Source organism: Rhinolophus sinicus, chromosome 15 (genome assembly GCF_057876585.1).
Source record: "Rhinolophus sinicus isolate RSI-liver-muscle chromosome 15, RSI-T2T, whole genome shotgun sequence".
Lineage (NCBI taxonomy): Eukaryota > Metazoa > Chordata > Mammalia > Chiroptera > Rhinolophidae > Rhinolophus > Rhinolophus sinicus.
Genome location: NC_142515.1, coordinates 84,882,108 through 84,905,467, shown reverse-complemented (window position 1 = coordinate 84,905,467; position 23,360 = coordinate 84,882,108). Strand labels below are relative to the sequence as shown.

At 55.1% G+C, this 23,360-nt stretch overlaps 1 protein-coding gene across 2 annotated transcripts; it reads left to right on the top strand.

Annotated features, from left to right (window-relative positions):
* The first annotated feature begins 895 nt into the window (after window positions 1–895).
* RAB8A (RAB8A, member RAS oncogene family) lies at window positions 896–23,159 on the top strand. 2 transcript variants are annotated; one of them, XM_019737019.3, is made up of 8 exons: window positions 896–1,177; window positions 5,724–5,784; window positions 7,682–7,742; window positions 11,345–11,422; window positions 12,874–12,963; window positions 13,545–13,610; window positions 14,997–15,047; window positions 18,734–20,029. In XM_019737019.3, the coding sequence occupies exons 1-8, from the start codon at window positions 967–969 to the stop codon at window positions 18,824–18,826; spliced, it is 711 nt and encodes a 236-aa protein (XP_019592578.2). In that variant the 5' UTR covers window positions 896–966; the 3' UTR covers window positions 18,827–20,029. The 2 variants fall into 2 exon arrangements, with proteins under 2 accessions (XP_019592578.2, XP_088648528.1); XM_088792402.1 differs by lacking the exon at window positions 18,734–20,029 and adding an exon at window positions 22,970–23,159 and having other exon boundaries at window positions 952–1,177.
* The last annotated feature ends 201 nt before the right edge of the window (window positions 23,160–23,360 follow it).

Here is a 23,360-nt window from a genome sequence, read left to right as displayed (position 1 = left end):
CTTTGGGGTCCGAGAAAGTCACTTAGCCTCTGTGGCCTCGGTTTTCTCACCACAAATCGTGGTTAAACAGCAATACCTACCCCATAGTGGGTTGGGGTGGCGATGAAATATTTTGGTATTAAAGTGTTGACACCACTGGTGGACACAGAACCAGTGTTCCTCAATATACCTGTAATTCTCATTCTAAATCCCTCGGCGGGTTCTGGACCTCAGAGGGCTGACTGGGTTGGGGTGGGCAGGCTCCAGGAGAAGAACTGAAGGCAAAAAGCGGTCTGGACAACCTCTAATTAGGTCCGAGGGCATGTCGTGAGTTGTCTTAGCGCGCTCAGGTGGCGAAGGCCTGGGGATCTCTAAATAGGTCCCCTGGCCAGAGCCGGGATCCCGGAGCACGTCTCGGGGGCCCTCGCTTCGACTGTGACGATCTCTCTTCAATCCTTTCCTCTTCGGCTCACCCAGGCCTGACGTGGAGGCCCCCAGAAAACACCGCCAAAACCAACGCACCTTCCCCCTCTCGCCCTAGCGCCTACTGAGCCTGTGCGGGGCGAGAGGGCGGGAGCCAGAGACCAACCCCACGAGCGTGCGCCCTCTGCTGGCGCCTAACGGTCTCCCCGGCGCGCGTGCGCGCGAGCCCCAGGCCCCGCCCCCAGGCTGCGGGCGCGGAGAACCGTTGGTGCCGCTCCCCGCGCTTCCCCGCCCCTCGGGGGCGGGACGGGGCCTCCCCAGAATCGGTGAGAGAAGGCGGGGACCCAGGATGCCACGCCCCCTATCTGGTCTTCATTTGAAGCCCCTCGACTCCTCACCGCTGGCCAATCGTAGCCCGCCCTGTCCCGAGCGTCGGCCAATGAGCGGCGCTCTCGGGCTTCTTCCGGCTCCGTGCCCCGCTCGCCCCTTCCCCAGATCTCCCCGCGACGGGCGGAGCACTGTGGCGGGCGTCGGCCGCGGTGACGCGCGGCGGGCCGGGAGCCAATGGGAGGTGGGCTGGGTGCTGATGGACGGGGCCAGCAGCCAGTGGTGAGGCGCTGGCTGCACTTCCCGTCGGGGACAGAGTGTAATATGGCGAAGACCTACGATTACCTGTTCAAGCTGCTGCTGATCGGGGACTCGGGGGTGGGGAAGACCTGTGTCCTGTTCCGCTTCTCCGAGGACGCTTTCAACTCCACTTTCATCTCCACCATAGGTAGCGGGGCTGGGGAGCGGCCGGGGTCTCCGGAGGCCCGGGTTGGGCGCGCCCCTGAGGGGCAGGGGCTGAGGGAGGGGCCGAGCCGGACGGACCCAGGGATCTGAGGTGGTCGATGGGGTCTGAGGGGGGAAAGAGCAGCCGCCTCCGCTAGCATTCGGGCGTTCCCGGGTCATGTGGGGGAAACCAAGTGCCCATTTTGCAGATGAGGAGACTGAGGCCCCGATCCTCAGCCCGCTGTTAAGTGAGTGTATGTCCTGGGCTGGGGTCTTGGCGTGTGTCATTTCGTTCTGTCCTTACAGCAGCCCTTAAAGCAGTTCTTTTGGGGTCCCCGTCTTGCAGAAGTGAAACTCAGGCATGGGGAGTTGGCTGTGGGTAAAGACCCCTGACATCTGACTTTATTGAGAATTTACTGTGTGCCAGGCACTGTATGTGCATTATCACACTCTTCAGTTCTCTATATTAGGTCTGTTGTGAGCCCATCTCACAGATGGTGAATTTGAAGGTCAGGGAGGCGTGGGACTTACCTAAGGTCATACAGTCTTCAGGTGACAGCGATGGGATTTGAATCCATATGTGCCTGACCCCAAAACTCAAGGCTCAGCCATCCCAGAGAGTGGGAGCACAGGACAAGAACAGCTGATCCACCTTGGAGCCAGGACTCTAACCTAGACCTCTCCTGTTCCTTCTTCAGGAATAATCAGGGGTTAAGCCTCTAATCCCTGACCCTATGTCCCCCATAGGTGAATTTCCTCTAGAAGGAATGGTGAGGAGTCCAGAGCCTTTCCCTGCTCTGCCTCCCATCCCACTCAAGGGTCACAGCTTTGGCAGGTGACAGCTGCCTTCCCTGGGACCTGTCATCCCCAAGGAGATACCTGATAAAAAGCTTCAGTGAGAAACCAAAATCAGCCACTGCCACTGCCAGCCCGGACTTCCCTATCGTGAGGCCCAGGACACCGGTTGTCACTTTGCAGATCAGCCTTTCCCACAAAGCCAGCCCACATTGTGGATGAACAGAATTGGCTTGTTGCTTTTCAGTTCTGACGGCCACAAAAATGGAGCTGACTTCTCCTCATGCCACACAAATAGCTATTGCCCACGTGAAAAGGTTTGACCTGGGAGTAATACTGATCTATACAGCCTTGCTCCGCAGTGGAGAAGCTGGAGACTGTTGCCAAGCCCAGGAGTTGATTCTGAATGGAGAAACTCTAGGGAACAGGCTCTGCTTTACCCCAGTGTAACATGAACCCAATGAACTCATCTCCTGAACCCCATGATGAGCTGCTGATTGCCCTCCTTCAGGAGCTGCATTTTGCAAAACAATCAGGTGCCAGGTGCAAAGTAAAGGAAATTGTTCTGCTTGATTTCCAGCTGCTGTTCACCCTTGAACAATCACTTCACCTTTCTGAGCCTTGTTTCTTTAGTTTAGGAGTAGTGCTCTCTGCAGAGGCCTGGGTGGTTAAGGATCAGAACTGTACAATGAATAGAAGGTTGTCTGCCAGGGTCTGTCTAGAGGAAGCAGAGTGACTCCTGTAGTGATAGCGTCCCTCCTTGGGGCACAGGTGTTTCTGATTCTTCCCCTCCCCTGCTCCAAGCTTGAACCTTGGGATAACCCTTGAACCCCCACCAATCACTTAACACCTGGCAGGCTGTGGGTCGCTCAACACAGATCTCACTTTCCCAGTGTCAGGATCTTCCTGTTCAGCACCAGTGCTACTGCGATCAGTGCCAGGGTGGGTTTTTGTTTGGTTTCTGATTCTTGACCAGAAAATCCAGGCTGGCATGCTAGGGCTCCGAGCAGGCTGGCCTCCACTTGCAGAGGAGCCCATGACTTGGGCAAAGTCACCTAGGTAGGTGGAGGTGGCACTTGAACCCAGGATCCCTGCCACCCACTCTGTATTGGTTTCATGATACTTGTGGCCTTCCTGCAGGCCTCTGTCTTCTAGGAAAGTTTATTTCACCCTGACCTTGAAGTTACGGCCTCATAATTCTTAGGTCTCATAAAGTTTATACTTCCTAATTAAATTTGGTGTGTTAATAAAACACGGGAGGAGGATAGGGCCGAGTCACGTGGGGCTCTGCCAACTGAATGGTGCTTCTTGATTTCATAGGTCCCTTGCATCTATGATGAGGTGGGGGTTGTTCTAGAAAGAGATGACACTGGGCCACTTAGTTTTGAAAGACAACCTAATGCATAAAGGGGATTCTCTATTGGCACTGAGTATACCTCTGGGTTTTCTTTATAGATCAGGAATTAAGTGGCTCTTCATTTTCTGCCCAGGTTATGTTTGCCAAAGTCTGTTTTTGTAAGCTCCATTGATTGTACGTGGTGTGAATTTGGCTCTGTGGCTGCAGGAATTGGTTCTCCCCAGCCTGGCTTGGCCCTCACTACCTCCTCAGGGCCTCATTCATTCATTCCCTCAGGGAGACGGATGATGTTGGTGAAAGTGCTTTTTAAACCATGCAACGCCATGTAGGTCCCGTTTCTCTTAATTCTTTCATTCAACCATCTTTCTCTGATGTCCGCTGTGTGCCTTGGTACGGGGGCTACAGAGATGACTCGGATGAATCAGAGAGAAGCAGAACTGTAACAAGGCCTGTGGTCAAGGTGTGTGTGCAGGACTAGGCAGTTGGCTTCTAGAAAATAGGTATTCAGCCCCTGCCACACTTAGTCACTGGATATGTGGCCATAAAACTTTTTGAGTCCCTGTCCTCATGTATCTTATGGCCTAGTGGGCACAATTCAAGTGCAGGCTTATATTCTTTGTGGTCCCCAGGACAGCTCCTGAGACAGGGAGGGATGAATTAGCATCACCGTCATGGATTCTGAGGGGTCAAACCAGGCCTGAGACTCGGAGCTTCACAGGCATTGATTTAGAACAAACTCCCAGGGCAGAGACTGGGTTTGGCTGTTTCCTCTCCTTGCAGGCCATTCAGATCAGCAGGTTTTGCTTCTAACGTTCACGGAGCAAAGAAGCAAATAGACAATGTCAGGGATAAGCGTGTGAAAAGAAAAAACAGGTAAGAGGACAGAAGAGGATGGTCAGGAAGGGTCCCTGGAGGAGATGCCTGGAATAGGGACCTGAGTAAAGGGAGGGGGGAGCCGGGTGACCGTGGAAGGAAAGAACGTTCCAAGAGAGGGAAGAGCAAGCACAAAAGCACTGAGGCCAGATCCTGCTTGGGATGGTTAGGAAATAGCCACGTGGGCAATGTGGCCAAGGTGTGGCCCGAGAGGAGGGCATAAACCATGGGTACCGAGAGTTGACAAGGTTAGGCTAGACCTTGGAGCACACAGGCAACTGTTTTCACTTTATTCTGGGGCTGAAGGGATGGTGGGAAGCTATGGGAAGAGGTTTGGGTTTTTGTAACAGTTTTATTGAAATAAAATTCACAAACCATATAACTCACCCATTTAAAATGTATGATTTGGTGGCTTTGAGTCTATTCACAGAGTTGTGCAACCATCACCACCATCGATTCCAGAACATTTTTATTATGCCAAAAAGGAACCCCAAGCCCCTTAGTTACACCACCATCCCAGCGCCCCATCTCCTCATTCTTTCTCTAGCCCCTGGCAACTGCTAATTTCATTTCTGTCTCTGGATTTACCTGTTCTGGACATTTCCTATAAATGAAATCATACACTGTGTGGTGTTTTGTGTCTGGCTTCTTCCACTCCACATGATGGCTTCAGGGCTCATCTATGTTGTAGTGTGTGTCAGTGCTTTACTCCTTCTCATGGCTGAGTAATATTCCATTGCATGGATGGACCACATTTCGTTTATCCATTCATCCGTTGGGGGACACACTGGAAGGTTTGGAGTTGAGGTTAGCTTTGCGACGTGGTTGAGTTGGTGTTTTTGGAAGCTGGGGAGGGGATTAAGGGAGCAACGGTCATAGCCTGGAGAGGAGCTGAGGACGCTGAGCGGTCACCCTGGTCCTGGAGAAGAGGACTAAAGCCGGTGGGTGGGAGAGAGGAAGGCAGGGTCAGGAAGGCTTCTTTGGCGGTGACCTGTGAGTGGCTCTTAAAGGAGAGAGGTTTGCCAGGCTGACAGGTGGGGAGGGTGGGGACCACCGCAGAGAAGGAACAGTGTGTGCGAAAGCTGGAGGCCCACCTGTATCAGGAGCCTCTTGGGGCTTAGTGCTGGGAGGGCCAGGGGCGCAGGAAGCGTGGGTCTCTGGCCTGCAAAGGGCCCTGTTGGGCCCACTCTGCTAGGTGCCTGTTGGGGGAGGAAAGAGAGCAAGGCTTTGGCACCTGAGCTACCTGGGTTTGCCCGCCAGCTCTGCCAGCTCCCAGCTTCACTCCAGGCAGCTCCTGTCCGCCCTCTGAGCCTCAGTTTCCCCTTCTGTGAGAGGAGAAAGCTCTCCGGATGCGTCCACATTTGTTGTGGGGGATTCCAAGACCCACCCAACGTGCCCAGCGCCAACCAGATGCTCCATCAGCTGTGGCCACTAACACCTGCACAGGTTGGCAGTGCGCGTCTTAGACGCAGCTTGGGAAATGGCCTGACAATGATGTGCCTTTTTTTTTTTAATTTTCTTTCAGGAATTGACTTTAAAATTAGGACCATAGAGCTCGATGGCAAGAGAATTAAACTACAGATATGGTAAGTCATTGCTTTCATCAGTGTCTTCCCCTGGTGACGCTTCGAGCAGAGGCCCCGGTGTCCCCACCCCGTGCCCATGCCCTCGGCCTCCCTTTCTCTGTGCCCAACCCAGACACTTTCTTCAGAAGCCCCCGGAGCTGTCCTCTGCTGGCTGCTGGGGCCCAGAGTCTATGTCAGCACCTTCTGGGGACATAGCTGCAAGTCGCCATCAGCTTAGCATTTGGGTTTGGGCACAGCCTGGCTCTGGGCTTCAGAGTGGCCTGCTCCCATTGAATGTGGAGAGAGCCCTCTGTGGCTGCGAGGACGGCGAGATTCCCTGGCCTGGCAGTTCCCTCTGAGCCTGTCAGCTCCCCGAGGAGGCCGCCATCACTTCCTCTTTTCTGTCCTGGGGCCGCCCAGGTCTCACTTCCTAACACTCAGACCTGAAACCCCAGAACCAAATATAAGCTGAGGCTGGGCCTCATGGTGGTACCGGTTTTCATTCCACTCACCTGGGGCCGACTTCTGTACCACAGAAAATGGAGGAAGTATGAGTCCCCGGCACTCATGCTGACTGGTCTGCAGCCCACGGTGCTGGGAGCTCAGGCTGAGCTCAGGTGGTCAGATGTAGGGCCGTCCTGCCCTGTAGCCACATACTTGCGGGAAGCATGAGCCCTGAGCAAAATAAAGAGAAGTCATGTTTGAGAGGGTGGCACCATCCCTGCGGTCCAGATGAGCTCCTGTGGGGGGTGGAAGGGTGCACTGAGTGGGCTGCAAAGCCACCCCCACCTCCCCGCTGCAGCTCAGTCCCCCGCTCAAGTCTCAGAGTGTGAGCGTCACCCCAGCCTGCTTCTCAGCTTCCCTTGACTTCCGTGGTGTTTACCTCTGAGTCTGATTGCAGAACCAGAATTTGGATGAGGCCTAACACCTTGTCATCCTGCAGAGCTCCTAGTCAGTCAGCTCTGGCTGCCTTACAAGTTACCACCTTGTGAGTTATAAGCCAGACAAGTTCCTCCACTTCCAACCGTGGCTCCCCAGCCACCTCAGTGCCCAAGTCCAAAGTGACACTGTACTGGCAAGCAGAGTTTCGCTTTCCTTTCCTCCAGTCTTCCTGCTTCGGCTCTTAGGAATCTCAGTGGGGTTAGTGACTTTCTTAAAACCTTTCTAGACTAGACCACGGTTGAGAATAAAGTGGCTGTAACCATGAATGTCGCCTGCTGTTGGCATCAGAAAGTCAACTGAGCCCCCAGCGAGGCGTTCTGTGCAGGCCAGACATGCAGAACCCTCCATGCAGGACGGGAGATGAGGTGTGCAGAGTCGCAGGGGAAGCCCTGGGCCCGGAGACAAAAGACATGGCCCTGGCTCTGCCACCCATCTGTTAAGTCACCTTGAAGCCAAACACGGAACACGCTCCATGCTAGGAGCTAGGCTCGCCCGAGCCTGTCTTACCCAGGTGTCGCCTCTATGCCAGTGAGGAAGGACTTGCCCCCTGGCCTCCACTGAGATGGCGTGAAGGTGCTTCCTGAATCTCCCCCGCTGAGGTCACCCAGCAGCTCAGCCCATCAGCGAGAGCTGTGTTCCCAGGCCACACGACCAGTCCCTTCCATACACACAGCCCCGGAATTACACAAATAATAACATCCAACTGTGGCTCTCCTAACCCAGAAACTCTGGGAAGGACCCCCAGGAAGCAGAGGTACGGAAGATGGTGGCTTTGCTGCGTCCCCAGCTGGGAGACATTGGCAGGTCCTCTGAGCCACACTTTTTCTCTGACAGAATAATAGCGTAGGGGGCACTGCCCACAGCAGGATGACAAATCAGAGGTGGCCCGTGAGAAACCTGGGCATCCATCCTGGGTTAATGCCCTTGTTCCCACTGTGACAGCACCACTAATTTCCCTTCTCCTTCTCATCTTTAGGGACACAGCTGGCCAGGAACGGTTTCGGACAATCACAACAGCCTACTACAGGGGCGCAATGGTATGGTTTAGTGTTTTTTGTTTTTTAAAGTCAAAATGGATGTCACTGCTTGGATACCAAAACCTGGCCATTTCTGAAGGAGCCCCAGGCTCTGGCTCCTCAGGGGTCCGTAGTCCCAGGTTAGTTTTAGGAAAAGGCTGTGTGGTGTGCTCCTCCCCCACGTACATACAGCTCCTTCTGGCTCCAGAGACAATGCAGGGTTTAAGGAAACCTAATTCTTTGGGAATGAAGGAAGACACAGGAAGCCGGTTCTTCCAGGTGAGGTCAGTGAAATCGGAGCCGGCATGCCCCAACACTTAGGAGTATTCACACGGCCCGCGTCAGGCTCTGTGGAATTTGCTACTGAAAACTTGACGATGGTCCAGGAGCTGACTTGCTCTGGGCCGTTGGCTGTTAAATTCGTTGCCTGGGCCTGAGGTGGCGTGCTGTGATCAGGAGACTATCTCATCATCCCGCAAGTATTTTTCCCGAGTGCCTTGTCCAGGCCAGGCTTGAACTGGGTGCAGGGGGAGACCTGGAATGGGCCGGGGTCCTGCCCTTGAGGGCCGAGCAGGTCATGCACATGTGAGGTCTCTACAAAGCGGGTGCTCAGGGGCCAGAGGGAACAGACAGATCCCCAGGACCTGACTGGGCAGCCTGCGTCAGCTTCTGAACTCCGTCTCCTTACTTGGAAAGTGGAACCGAGAACAGGAGGACTATGTCCCAGGCAGCTGAGAGGCCACATGGCCGTCTCTCCATTTCCAGACCCCATCACACCCTGCCCTCTCCATGGCACACCCCATCATTTCACTGTGAAGACACCTGTTTTGTCCGTGAAGCCGTACGCTCCGGGAGGGCTGGGCCGCGTCTTGGTCACTCCTGCCACATGCCCTGTGCCTGGGCCTGTGCTGAGAATGTGGTGAGAGCTCAGGAAGTGCTGCTGGATGGCAGACATGAATGGGGACATTAAGTATTTAGAGTGGCCCACTCTGTGTCTGAAACATCATGGAAACTCAGTCACAAGGGTGGCAACCTTAGCACTGCCCATTAAAATTAGTTTACTGATTTTCCCCTCATCTTGCTGTACTCTGGTGGGTCAGGGGCCTCGGGGCACTCGGGTCCTGGGGGAGCTTCTGCTGTGTGGCCTCAGGCAGGCCCCGTCCCTTTATGGGCTGAAATAGAGCTCCCCACCCCCACCCTGCACCCCCTTCCCTGTGCCAGGCACTGGACCCAGGTCTTGCCATAATCCCAACTCCCCTCGCGGCGGTGCCGTGGTTATCCCCACTATACAGATCGGGAAGCTGAGGCTCAGTGCCATTCCATAGCCAGCTTAAGTTCACACAGAGGATACGTGTCGGGGCGGGTCCTAGCGGCTCTCTCTAGCGCCCACATCTTCAGCCCACCCCTGGCCAGGCTGGACTGAGCCATTTGTAAGACCTTGTCCAGCCCCAAGGGAATTGTGGTCTGTGATCCTCCTAGACCGGCACTGCCCGTACAGAAGCCACCAGCTATTTGAATTTAAATTGGTTAAAATAGGAAACCTAGCCCTGCAGTCTCCCCAGCCATCCTCCAGGTGCCCAGAGCCGTGTCTGGCCAGGAGTGATCTCACAGGACAGTCAGAGGACATTGCCAGCACTGCAGCCCCATCATCAGCTCTGTCCATGTGGTACTGGACGGTGGGGTCTCAAACGGGAACATTGGATGTGTGTTGTCCCTTTGTGAGCCTACAAACAGCTATGGGGAGCTGTCTCCAGACGGGCCAGGAAAACGGTCCCTGGGAGCCCTGCGGGCAGTTTCAGGGAGGACCTGGAATAAGGTGACACTATGTTTTCCAGGTACTTCTGCTCTTTTCCAATAGCTCTATCCACTGCCCTGCCCTCTACCTCCCCATGAGTAAAAATCTGGAACGCTGTAATCTTGGCACATGGTGCCAACTTAATGGTGGCAGCAGGCATCCTAGGCCAGCAGAACAGCCAGTCCCTGGAGAAAGGGGTCTCACAGCCCTGTGGCGTTCCTGCCCCGGCAGCGGGAGGACAGGGGCTAGGCAGAGGCCTGACTGTGGAGTCTGCCCACCAGCATCTTCTGCCTATGCTGGCTTTGGCTGGGGTGACGCAGACATCGTGACCACTGGAACTTCCCAGGCCTCTGTCAGCAGTCTTTATTCAGGCTCGCCAGGAGACCCCTGAATCAGGGCTCCAGATGGCATATTTTTGAGGGGTCGTGGCCGTGGCAGGCTGTAAGGCCACTGTGTATATCCTTAAAGTCACGGGCCGGGGGGTTGGAAGTGCTCTGGCTTTCTTGCCTTGTCTCCATGGTGTTGTCACACACCCTTGCCCCCACAGTTCTCTGCCCAGCACACACGGCCCGTGTTCTTACTCTGCAAACTAAGCGGCCTCAGAGACAAGGGTCTCGGCCACAGCAGAGGTTGTGGATGCAGGGTTGGGGCCTGGGAGCAGGTAGCAGAAGGGAATGGAGTGAGCCGAGCCTAGGCGGCTCAGCTGAGGCCGCGTGCCTTGGAGCCCAGGTACTGGGCTGCACAGGGGGCTTGTGGTAGCGCTACAGGCTGGCTCGCTGTGGGCACCCTTCAAGGCGTCCGGGGCGGCCTGAGGACCATCCAAGGGTCGTCCTAAGGAGGCCCCGACAGCTTCCTCGTGGGAGCTAGCTAACCTCACCTGGGCTTGAATCTTAAAGGTCACCTCTCTGCACCTCAGTTTCCCTTCTAACAAATGGGGATATTTGCCCCTCACAGTAATGAGATCGTGGGCTCAGATGGAGGCAGGGTCCCTCTGCAGCTCTTTCGGGACCTACAGACTGCCCAGGTGTGCACACATTGATTATGGAACCACAGGGGCATCAGTGCTGCCTGGCTCTGAGCTCGAAGCCAGGCCCCGCTCTGGGGGGGTCCCGAGAAGGCGCAAGGGTGTCGGGTCAGGATGCCCAGGGTGCAGACCCCAGCTGTGCCTTTGACTGTCCTGTGGGACCGGAGACAGGACCTGTCCACCCCACCCTCCAGCCTCAGGTTCCCCATCCGCAGAGTGGAGATGACAGGGTCATCTGACCTGGGCCTGTGAGGTTTCAGGAAGACCCCAGTACAGTGCCTGGCACAAAGTAGGTGCCAGACAAGGGGCCATGCTGAGGCCCCCAGCAGAGGCAGTGCTGGCCGAGCCCAGGAGATGACTTAGGCCAGGGCGGGGGGGGTGAGTGAGGGTGGCAGAAGCTGAGCACAGCAGAGGTAGTCGGTGTGGGAGGGGAGCATCGTGGGCGCTGGGGCCGTGGAACATGGTGTTGAGGGAGCTGCAGGGCATGAGGCTGGGAGGTTGGTGGACCTCGGGGGCTGCCGGGGTGAGCAGGCCGTACTTTTCGTGCCTGCAGTCGGGAGCCAGCAAACCCACTTGTGAGCATGGGTGTGGGGTGGTCTGGCCTGTCGGGTGGAGGCTCACCTCCATGGGTGGCTGAGGGGCAGGACCGGAGCGTGGGAGGCCACTGAGAGGCTGGTGCTGGAGCCACCAGAGGAGCCCCAGGGATGGAGAGGAGGGAGCTGTGGGGAGAGAGGTCATGTCGGGGGCCTCCCATTCCGAGAGCTCGCAGCTTGTCCAGAGTGTGTCTCTGTCTCCCCTGCTCAGGGCATCATGCTGGTCTATGACATCACCAATGAGAAATCCTTTGACAACATCCGGAACTGGATTCGGAACATTGAGGAGGTAAGGCTTGTGGGCTCCATCCACGCACGACGACCTTCCCATCTGTCCTCTCCTTGGTCCTCACCCTGGAGCCCCTGGTTTACAGATGAGATCGCTGATGCACAAAGACACCCACTGGGAAGTTGCCCAGAGTCCCGTTTGCTAGGAACATAGCCAGAGTGGGGCCTGGAGGAGTGGGGTGGTCGGTCCTGGAGACCACGCTGGCCGGGCCGCTTCACAGAGCGGCTCTGAGAGCCCATTTCCCCAGCTGGGCTGTTGGGTTGGGTGATGTCTTGGTTATGAAAGAGGTGATACTCAAGCTCTTGGTCACCACGAATGTTTGTTGCTTTCTAGAAAAGGAAGGTTCTAGAATTGGCATGACCCTTATATTTGGAGGGTGTGGTGAGAAGCTGTGTCAGGTGTACTTTGAGCCATAGCGGAGCAGGGTGTGAGCTGGTGTGTGAGCTCCTCGTGTTCAGGCCAGCAGCACTCAGACTGTAGCTGGCTGTGAAGGGAGACCTTGAACCGTAGCGCGAGCAGAAGGTGCCAGCCCTGCCTGCCCGTCCCAAAGCCAGTGTCATCACCTTTGTAATCTCCAAAGAACTCCTCACCCCTGAAGCCGTCCTGGATGATGGCGCATGTAGCTTTTGGTGACTCACCAGGTCGGGTGTACGGTCTGAGGCGTGGCCAGAGGACTTTCCCCTCCTGGACTCACTGCCGGCCTGAGGCTTGAGCAGGTGCACAGGGCCACCTCCCTGATGACAACAGTTTGCTGGTGGGAGGCTGCATGTGGCTGAGGAGCAGGAACTTCCATTCTCACGGCAGTCTCTGTGGAAGCGCCATTTCTGGCCAGCAGGCGGGAGGGCCCTTTGGTTGGCAGGAAATCAGGAAGGAAGCCATGCAGGGCATTTCAGTGAGACCAGGTCTGAGCTGCAGCAAGCAGGTCCTGTCCGGTGCTTTCAGGAAGCCAGGGCCACTGCCCTGAGCAGGGGCTCGTACAAAGGTGCCATTTTCAGGCAGAGTTAAGGGACCACCAGGGGCTGGCGAAGCACCAGGGCTGCCCCCCCTCCCCCCCCCCCCCAGGCACAACCAGAGCCCAAAGAGAGAGCTGGAGCAAGGCAGAAGCTCCCAGGACAGCAGCTGAGGCCCCCAGCAGAGGAGCCTGGGAGGGAAAGAGAGAGGTGAGCAGGGATACCTCCCACAGATCCCGCCAGGACAGACACAGGAGCCTGGTTGGCGCAGCCCATAGAGAAGCCGTCCTCAGCAGCCAGAACCCCGGACTCGGCCCTGGCTTTGGCTGTGTGACATCAGAAAGGCCACTCAGCCTCTCTGAGCTTCAGCATGTCATCTGCACAAGGGTGTGTCTAGCAGTCCTGACCCCACCATTCTGATTTCGGGGGTCAGGCTGCAAGTGGGGCTTGAGCCAGTCTCACCATGCGTCTCCTCTCCCCTGTCTGCCCCTCTGCCCCCAGCACGCCTCTGCAGACGTCGAAAAGATGATACTTGGGAACAAGTGCGACGTGAATGACAAGAGACAAGTTTCCAAGGAACGGGGAGAGAAGGTAGGCGTGGCATTGCCAGGCACCCTGGGGCAGAGGGACCTCGGGATTTAAGGGTTCTCTACATGGAGGCCAGCCATGCCCTGCCTCACAGGGCCGCCCGATTGCTTGCTGATGGGAAGGCCGACTTTGGGTTAGAACTCCTCAGAATCTTCATGAGCATAAGGTGACCCACCATCCTGGCTTGTTCAAGACGGCGGGTCCTAGGACAAGGAACTCGACCGGGCAAAAGGAACAAGTCAGCCCCTTCCATGGGGCACATGGCATGGGAAGAATGAGTGGGAAACATGCCCAATCGAGCTTCAGGCTAAAGACTGCCAGCAGTGAGGGCTTTTAGGCTGTGCTCTGCATTGTCCGGCGTGGTGTCTCGGGAACCACAGGAAGCAGAGGGTGGAGCCGTGGTGTGAGCCAGGCCCCCTCCAAACTCCTGCCAGGGACAGTTGCCACCTGCTGTCCCCTGGTGACTCAGAGGAGCAATTCCACAGCCCTGGACCTGTCCCCCTATTGCTGTTCCCTCCTTAGGGTGCTTCCTGGGGGTCAGGGGCTCCTGGCGGCTGACGTGTGCGTGTGTGTCTCCCTCACAGCTAGCTCTGGACTATGGAATCAAGTTCATGGAGACCAGTGCAAAGGCCAACATCAACGTGGAGAATGTGAGTCCTAGGCCCACGGTGCCGGCCCCTTCGGGCTGCGGATCGAGCTGTCCCCTCCAGGGAGGCTCTGCCACAGGGAATGGCCACAGGCTCTGGGCTGTCCTGTCGGCCATCCGTCCAAGAGGCACTTCCTGGGCAGGGCTGTGTGTGAGGCCCAGGTGGCCCTAGGGGAAATTACCCCCGTGTTCTGATGTCAGTAGGTGCAGGCCTTGGCTAGGCACTCAGGACATCATCTCACTGGCTCTTGGGGAGCCCTGGGCAGTAGGCAGGGGTTTACAGATGGGGAAACTGAGGCCCAGAGAGTCCCAGCTGGCTGGTGCCCAGGCCAATTCCGGGTTGGTGCTCTTGGCCATGCCACCCACACAGAACGGTCCCAATCACAGGCCTAGATGAAGCAGGGAATCCAGGCCAACCTCTCTTCTTCACAGTGACGCCAGCCTTGCAGTCGACCTGGTGGGTCCATCCCATCACCCCAGTGATCTTTCCAAAACCGGTCATCCACGGCACTCCCACCCTAACCCCCTACATCTGTCTCAGAAGGCCCTCCCTATCCGGCCCCACCTGGTGTGTGCCGCCCATAGATCAGGCCTTACCCACCCCTCTCCATCCCAGGCCGCCTCCAAGCGTTTGCTTATGGTCCCTTCCCTTGCACCCCCTCTTCTGTCGCCTCTCCCCAAGGAATCCTCTAGCTCTGATAGGGATGGCTCACCGCTTTGGGTCCCCAGCACCCCCAGCCCCCCTCCATGACAGAACTTTCCTCCTCGTGGGGGTTTGCTGAGACTGCCCCTCCCACCAAACTAGGAGGCCCTCAAGTGCAAGTGCCGAGGGTGAGTCATCCCTGTATGAGGCCCAGGGGATGGAGTGGGGTTTGTCAGTATTCACTGATAGAGCAGACAAAGGAAGGGAAGAAAGGGTCAAGAGGCTGCGACAGGGGCAGCAGCCTGGGGTCAGGCCAGCTCGCGCCTTCGCCATCCTTGGAAGATGACTCTTTCACCCCATCCCAGCCCTTCCAGGCCCCTCTCCCGGGCCAGGACCCAAAATGAAACTTGTTTGGACAAAGAGCTGCTTGTCTTTCGCTGCCCTACCCCTGACCATCAGAAAGGGGGCAAAGTGGGCGACAGTGCAGGAGTCAGGCACAGGTTCTCTTCCTGCATTCTTCCAGATTGGTCAGTTAACCGCTGGGTGCTTTGGGCCAAGTCACTTGGCTCCTCCGAGCCCCAGTTTCTTCCCTGACCCCACCTCCCAGGGTCACTGATGGGGCCGAACAGGTGAGACCCACCCCCCGCGCCGCGCTGTCCTACCACAGCCACTCCACAGTGGTGCCTAGAACCAGCAAGGCCCATTGGCTGCTCATCTCTGGGTGCTAACAACATCCTTATTCCACAGGCATTTTTCACTCTCGCCAGAGACATCAAAGCAAAAATGGACAAAAAATTGGTGAGTGTGTGTCTTTCCTGATCTCCTCATGGCTCCCTGTGGAGCCTGCCATCCTCTGTCTCGAGTATAATGCAGCCCTGGGCACGTCCTGCGTTTCAGGGCCCAGTTGGACCCGGTAAGGCATGGCTGGGAAGGACCAAGACATAGCAGGTGTGGTTGGGACATCAGCCCCTGGACACGCTCATCTGCTCGCTCCTTCCTCATGGCCCAGAGTTACGCAGCTCCAGGCTGTGCCCAGGCAGACGAGGCCCTGCCTACTGAGCTCACAGGCCAGCCGGGGACACACAGACAATGGCCCCCAGCAGCACCCATCCTGATGAGTGTGGCGGTGAAAAGCCGTTTCCCCTCCCCCCAACCCTCCAGCCCCAAATTCTGCAGGTTGTGACAGCTTGACAGCCTTCAATGGGTCCCAGAGTTCTGAAACCCCCAGGAGGTCCTGCCTGAATCCCTCCCATGCACCCTTTCATTTATTTCTGGGGTTTTTTTACTCACCACGGGAGTACTTCATAGTTCCTAGCACTCTGCTTAACTAATGCTTTCTTGGTCAAGTTTGAATGCTCAGCTGTACTTCAGGCACGTTTAGCGCCTAAACGGTATCATGAGTGTTGCTCGGTTCCAGTGGTCATTCTTTCCCGGCCAGGTGACCCTCCCCGGTCTCACAGGAGGATAAAGTGCTGTGTTTGTGGAGCGTTTTACATCTTGTCACACAAGAGTACACATAAAACAAAAAGTGCCAGTCAAGTAGTTCACACCTGATTTAAAAAGAGTATATTTTCATAATTCTAAGATATCATAAATTGAATCACAAGTAAAAATTGATTTAATAGCAGCTCTTTGGCCAAAACGGGAAACAGCCCACGGAAACCAATGTACTTTTACAAAAACATTTCTTACAACTGATTTTCTTACAGTTCTTTTTCTCTTCAGGCTAATGTTACATTTTTGATTCTTAACGATCCTTCTGACGCACTTGTGTCCACTGGCAGCTACGCTGAGCATCACGGTGCCCTTGGCCTGTGTTTTTGATACTGGCCCGTTGATTGCTCCAGAATGTGCCGTATCCTTCCAGGGCACAGATTTCAATGTACAATGTGCAGCCGTCATCCTTGTGATTTCGCGTTTTCTGAAGTGAATCACAAATCACTGACCGTCAAATTCCTACCCATTTCCTACCACCTTTGTTAAATGCAGCCATTTCATATCGATCTTTTTTTAAATTTCTTTAATTGACATATAAGAGACATGCAACGTTCTGTAAGTTTGAGGGGTACAATGTGACTTGATACATTAGTGCAGGGGTGTCCAAACTGTGGCCTGCGGGCCAACTGCGGCCCATAATCCATTGTTAATTGGCCCGCAGCAAATTCCAAAAGTATATTTAGTTTGCTTAAATAAAGCAGGTGAGGCAATACGTACTTCACCTCGAGTGAGTGGCCCGGCTGTTTGTATGTTTTACCGCATATGGCCCTTGGTGAAAAACGTTGAAAAAAGTTTGGACACCCCTGCATTAGTGTATTGCCGTGTGATTACCGTGGTCGCGTTAGCTGACACCTCTGTCACGTCACACAATTATCGTTTCCTTTTTGTGTTGAGAACAGTTAAGATCTGGTCTCTTAGCAACTGTGCAGTTGGTAGCACAGTATTGCTGACTGTAATCACAGTCCTCTTCACTGGCTCCCGGGGGTTGTTTATCTACCAGTTGCAAGTTGTGTCTGTCTTTTCCTCCACTGATATGGCCGGCTCTTCCCGCCCACATCGTCTCTCTTGAAAGTGTTGCAGAAAGCCGACCTCTGCCGATGCCCACCCCAGCTCTGGACCTCTGGCGTTCTCCCCCTCAGCACGACCTTGTGCGTCTCACTGCACACCCCGGGCCAGCGTCCCTTTCATGGCCACCTGGCCTCGTGCTCTGGCTGCTGCCACCCACTCTACCTTGTCACCTTGCTGTTACGCTGCCTCCTGTGCTCCAGCCACACTGGTCTTTTCTTGTTCTTGGAGCACCCCAATATTGGTTTGGATTTCCTTTCCCCTCCATCTGGGGTGCCATCCCCTTACTAGTTTCCTAGGCCTCCATAACAAATTCCTGAAACGAACTTCACAGCTTGCACCACATACACTCATTGTCTTCATGTCCTGTAGGTGAGGAGTCTGCTAGGGGCCTCACGGGGCTCAGATCAAAGTGTCGGCCGGGCTGTATTCATTTCTGGAGGCTCCAGGGGAGAACCCATTGCCTTGCTTGTCCAACTTGTAGAGGGCACTGCATCCCTGGCCTTATAACCACTTCCTCCGTCTTCAAAGCCAGCCACTCAGCATCATTCTGACCCTGCTTCCATCATCACCTCTCTTTCTTGGACCGCAGCTGAGAAGGTGTCTCTGCCTTTGAGGATTCGCGGGATTAGAGGGAGCCCCCCGGGGTGATCCAGCCTATTCTCCCCATCTCCCCTGAGTCACATCTGCAGAATCCCTCCTGCCACGCCTGGTACCATAGTCACAGGTTCCGGGGCTTAGGACACATGTCTTTGGGGGCATCTCTGCTGACCCACACCTGGACTGTCTCAGGCGTCGCTCCCTCACTCCCTGAGGTCTCTGTTCACACGTCATCACCATCAAAACACTTCCACCCCTCCCCCTGCCTTTTCCTTACTGCTCCCCACCAGGAAGTCACCGCTTGTTTGTTTACCTGCGTGATTTCCGTCTCCCATACAGTGTGCTTCCCAAGGCAGGGGGCTCTTACCCGCCACTGCATGCCCAGCGACACAAAAGTGCCCGACGCAGCGTGTGCACTCAAGATTCCTGTTAACTAAATTCAGGTTTTACCTAAGAGCTGAAAGAGGGGAAGGAGTTAGTCAAAGAAGAGAGGCTGAACGTTTTCAAACAGGGTGACATGGGAGGAAATAGGATTTATGTTCCCCGGGTCGGCAGGGGCCAGATCACAGAGGCTCCGAATGCTGGGTGACTGATGCGGACAGTCCTCTGAAACCAGTGTGGGGCACTGGTGTATTCTCAGTGAGGCTTACATGGGCAAGGTTAGGGTTTAGGGTTAAATTAATATCACCCACAGCGGGGTGGCAGGTGCACTGGGGGAGGAGGTGGTAAGCCAGAGCCTCAGCACAGAGACATGGGGACCCGCCAGGTATGCGTGGCTTTAGGACCTTGAACCCCAGCCCCGCCCCCCAAATCCTAAGGAACAGTCTTTCTGCTGCCCCTTGGCTACTTCACTGATAGGTGCTCGGCACATAAGAGGGACAGAAATAAGGAGGGAAGGGTGGGTGAGTGGAGAGAAGGAAGTAGGGAAAAGTGAGATGGGTGAATAAATGGAAAGATGTTGATGGGATGAATGGAAAGGGCTAGTTGGGTAGGTAAATAAGTGATTGAAAGAATGAATGTGGTAGAAAGGGTGGGTGGGTAGTAGATGAAAAGCACATCTGGGTTTGTGAAAGATGAATTGTCAGTTGGAAGGGACAGTTGGATGGGTGATGGAAGGGGATAGCTGGATAAATAATCGTTGGATGGAAGGATATAGACTGATGTATGGTTGGTAGGAAGGGAATGGATGGATGGTTGGTCGATGGAAGGGGATGGATGGATGGTTGGTTGGTTGGTTCCTTAGTTGGCTGGTTGCTTAAAAGACGTAAGAGACGTAGTGCTGATGCTCAGCCGTAATCTCAGGAAACCTTTTGTGACTTCAGGAAGGCAACAGCCCCCAGGGGAGCAACCAGGGAGTGAAAATCACGTCAGACCAGCAGAAGAAGACCAGCTTTTTCCGATGTGTTCTTCTGTGAGGAACGCCGCCTTACGCTGAGCCTCGCTCAGCCGAGCTGACTGTGCCTGCCCTGAGTGAGCCCCTCACTCAGCCGGGGCCCTCCCCCCACAACGTCCCCGCCGTGGCCACCGGGCTCACGGCCACCAGAACACAATTGAGAAATTGTTTATTTTAGTAACTGTCTAATCTTTTTCAACTTTGAAGATGGAATAAGTTAAGGATTTGCTATTTTTCCTGTGACGTCCGCTGACTGGCCCACGCATCGTGTACCTGGAGAGGAAGGTGGAGACGAGGTGAGCCTCCATCTCCGGGGCGTGACGCAACTCAAACCGCAACAGAAAGCCCATCTACATCCCCCACCGCAGAAGTGAGGTCCCCAAAGGCCAGTGATGATTCCCGGACTGCCCCACTCTGCACCATCAGCGAGGTGACCCACACCAGGCGCTGGAAGCATCTGCTGACACAGCTGACTCCCACTTTCACCTTGTCTCTCAGTTTTGGACAAGTGACAAAATCCGTTGTTTCTTTTTCCCATTCTCTTTGACTCTCAAACCAAAGGGAAGCACAAATTAAGGAAATCCTGTGAAAAGTGTTGAGAAGGAAAGCGGAGTGGAGCGGCCTTTCCTGTGCACAGCCGGCAGCAGTCTGGAGTGCAGCCAGGCCTCGGGCGTGGTCGGCGGGCTCTCGGCAGCCCCCGTCTGGTCACCGAGGGGACCCTGCGTCCCACGGGTAACCCCGAAAGTACGACCATACACTGTCCACCCGCGATTGGGGTGTCTGCCTTCTCAGCCCCCAGACAGCCTCCACTCTTCTTTGTCTTCCCACAGTCTCTAAATTGGACATTCTTTCTAGCTGAGATTTTTATTTTTCCAGATCGGTAGTGCCATGAAGTGATTCTGTCTTTGATTTCCAGTGGCAAACCCAGGTGACTGGGACAGGTGCACACCTATGGCTGGATGTGGCCGAGAGCTCGAAGCGTCCCTGGTGACAGACTGACCGCAGAGCCATCTGGGCTGGTTTTTTTGACTCCCATCACTGGTTTTGTTTTGACAGCTCTGCCTTCCCATAGAGAGTATGCAGTTGGGACCAGGTCACCAGGTCTGAGGGGTGTCACCAGGGAGCCTTTCTTTTTCTTTTTCTTACCCTCCCCCCAAGCTGCTGTCAACCCAAGCCACTGGCGTCATAATTTCTTTTTTGAATTAAAACCAACATACCAGCCATAGTCTGCTCTCCCCTGAAATCTCGTAACATGCTCTGTGTACATCGATAAACGCACTTAAGGAAAACAAACGAGTTAGAGCTCATTTTAAAGTTCACAGATTTTCATGTCCACAGTTTCCCTGTAGGTAGATGTGACCAGGTATTGTGTTGGGGTTCACAGGTTGCCCATTTAAAATACAGCCCAGGCTGGTTGGGGCCTTGGGTCTGGACAGGCTCAAAGTGGAGGCAGTGGGTACCCCAGGCTCTGAGGAGATAACAGTGTTATCAAAAGACTGACTTGGAAAATTAAGCTTCCCACTGCCCCCCCAGCTCTACCCCAGCCCGCAGGTAAACGTGTCCCTACTCCTAGCACCACTTGGGTTTATCATGTGCCCTGCTGAACCCACCCAGTCAACTTCAGGCCACATGATGCCACCAAGATTCTCTCATCTTGTTCCCGCTGACACCCATTCGGCAAGTTACACACTCAGCTATGAGCCCCCTTCCTCACCTCTCGGGAGCACACCCCCCAATTCTCCTGGCTTCTAGCACATGGCTTGGCCACTGCCTCTTCAGACTGGCCCTGCAGCAGGTTTCCTCCACTCTGTTGGGGTCCCCAAGACCACCCCCTGGTCAGTGATTCGCTGGGATTCAGCATATAGTTGATGTATTCCAGCCAAAGGACACAAAAGGAAAATGGGCTCAGGGAAAAAGTGGAAACCAGGTGGAAGACTCCAGGAGTACTCTCCATGTGGGACGCACTTAACTCCTTCATTGCAAAGCTGTGACAACCCATGGGAAGTGTCTGCCAGGGTGCCCAGGGGGCTGGTCATGTGGGCAGCTCTGCCTGGCATGTGCCAAAACTCCAGCAGCCCAGACAGCAGGTGCTTAGTGTAAACCACATCATTTGTACAAACATGTAGGCGCTGTTGTGAGCCACTCTTCACGTAGGGAAGGTTTCATATCAGCGTGGGGAATTTCACCCTACAAGTTCCTGAATGCCAGCCAATGGCCAGTCTGGCCAGCAAGGCCCTTAGCCATGCCAGTGACTTCTACACTGCAGATCTAACCCAGACTCCAGTCTGAGCTCCAGAGACCCACGTCCACCTGCCTGCTGTCTATTCTAATTCAGATAAATGTCATAGCTAAGACAGAGCTCTTATCTTGGCCTCCATGCTCCATCGTGCCCTGTAGCCATCCCTTCCCACACTGGAGCCATTACCCACTTGACCTCTTTCCCAGCCTCTCCTTTGTCTTTCAGTCTGTTTTCAGGGTATCCTTAAGAAATAGAAATAAGATGGCACCTCTAACTCCCCGTTGTATTCAGATACAACTCATACTCCACCATGGGCCACTAGTCCCTGCATGCTGTAGCCTTGCTCACCTTTTCCCTTTTCTCTGCCGTCATCCCCTGGCTCACCATCCCAGCCCTCTCCTGCTTTATTCCATGCTTGCTGCTGCCCCAGTGCCTTTGCACCTGCTGCACCCTTAATCTGGCAGTCCTCTGAAATCCGCACAGGCCACTTGTCCATGAGGTCATGACCATCCAGGGCTGCCTCTGCAGAGAGGCCCCCCCCAAACCTTCCCCCCTCTCCTCCCACCTCATCATAGCATCTATGGGAACTCACTTCTCATGGCCAACTCTTATTTCCCCTTCATGGAAGCTGCACAGGCCTGACTTCTCCATGCCTGACATCCACGGCGAGATTGCTTTGTAGTCACCTACCCCAAGGGCCATCGCACATAGGGCCGTGGAAGCCCGGATCACCACCTGAGGCCCCAGTGAGAAGTCCTGGTGTCGGAGGGCGGGGGACCTTGCAGTCCCAGCCCCAGATCTCCCTGCTCGTCCCCTTCCGGAAGTTCCTCTGGGGGCTGCCTGTCCATTCTCGGGTTCAAGGACAGGTCACAGAGAAGTGGAGGGGACAATTGTGTTGTGACATTCTCAGGGGTGATGTTAGTTTGTGGGAGACCACATCCCCAAGCAGGTCCGAGGAGTCGGGTGGAGCCCTCTGTAGTGGGGCCTCGGGGCGCCAGGCCAGAGATGGACGGAAAGGCCCCGTGTTCCTGGAGGCTGAACTCGAGGCCAATGAGACCCTGATGGCCAGGCTTTCTCAGTGACAAGGTTGCTTGAGCACTTAGATCCCCTCCCCAGCAGTGTTGCTCCTCGTCATTGAGGCTGGGAGCCGGCCTGTTGGGTTGTGGAGGGCATGGAGGATCAGAGAGGGAAGTGAGTTGCCCAAGGTGGCCCAGCCTGGGAGGTCTGGAGCCCAAGCCTGCGTCTCCCCAGCCAGATGCAAAAGCATCAGATTAAGTCAGTGAAGAGTCCTGATATTACTCTTAACTGAGGCCAGTGCAAGTGCCTGAAGGTTGTCTGGCTTATCATCATCACATGTCTGAGGAGGGCTATGCTCGTGCAACTTCATAGGTGAGGAAACTGAGACCCAGAGAGGTTGAGCAACTCATCCAAGGCCACACAGTGAGTGAGTGACAAACAGGTTCGTTTGTGTCTCCTACTTGGGGCTTATTGCCCCTTAGACTCCAGACAGAACCCCTCCGTAGAGCAGGGGGCGGTGGAGGTTCCCAGCTTGAGGCCTGCAATGAGGTTATCTAGACCTGCTGGGCCAGGGTGATAAGTCTGCAGGGAGGGCCCCCCCCCCGCCCCCCCGCCCCCCCGCCCCCAGCTTAGCTATGAGGATCTGGGCCATTCTGCCTGAAAGAGGAGGAGGAAGTGGTTTTGCCCATGTGCTGTAGAAGGAGGGGGGGCAGCCAGCACACATCCGGGGCCAGTTGATCCGTTAGGCGCAGGTTCCTATATTCATGGCCCACAATGTATGTAGGGCCCCCAAAATGTGTTTTAAAATCAGGAGAATAAAACAAATACAGTAATAATGAATATATAATAATGATACCGACACAGTCATAATTTTAAACGGTTTGGGTTTTGTTTTTGTTTTTTTTACAGAAGTCGTAATGTGGACCTGTGTACACAGTGAGTGAGGCCCAGCCTGCCCAGGCTGATGCTGCCTCAGGCCCTTTTTCTGTGCTGCTCCCTCCACCTAAAGCAGTCTGCTGCCCCCTCCCCCCACCCTGCCCCAATCAGGTTGACTCCTACCTGTCCCCAAGTTCCCCTTCCTCAGATAATTAGGTCCCCTCTGAGGCGGTTCTTGCAATTCCAGTCCCCACTTCCTGACCAGTTGTTCACTTTTAAACAAGGGCATTAATAATTTCTTCCTCTTCATTGCTGACTAGTATAGATGCCGGGGTGGGGGTGGGGTGGGGGGCACCTGTGCCTGTCTTGGAGTCTCCTCTCTCCCTGAGGATCTGGCTCACAACAGGTGCTCAATAAAGGCTTG

Bases quoted from the DNA above. Each gene is read 5' to 3' on its own strand.
- RAB8A (XM_019737019.3), top strand. From the start codon at position 967: ATGGGAGGTGGGCTGGGTGCTGATGGACGGGGCCAGCAGCCAGTGGTG. The intron at 1,178-5,723 runs GTAGCGGGGCTG...ATTTTCTTTCAG, and splicing joins CACTTTCATCTCCACCATAG to GAATTGACTTTAAAATTAGG. The intron at 12,964-13,544 runs GTAGGCGTGGCA...TCTCCCTCACAG, and splicing joins CCAAGGAACGGGGAGAGAAG to CTAGCTCTGGACTATGGAAT.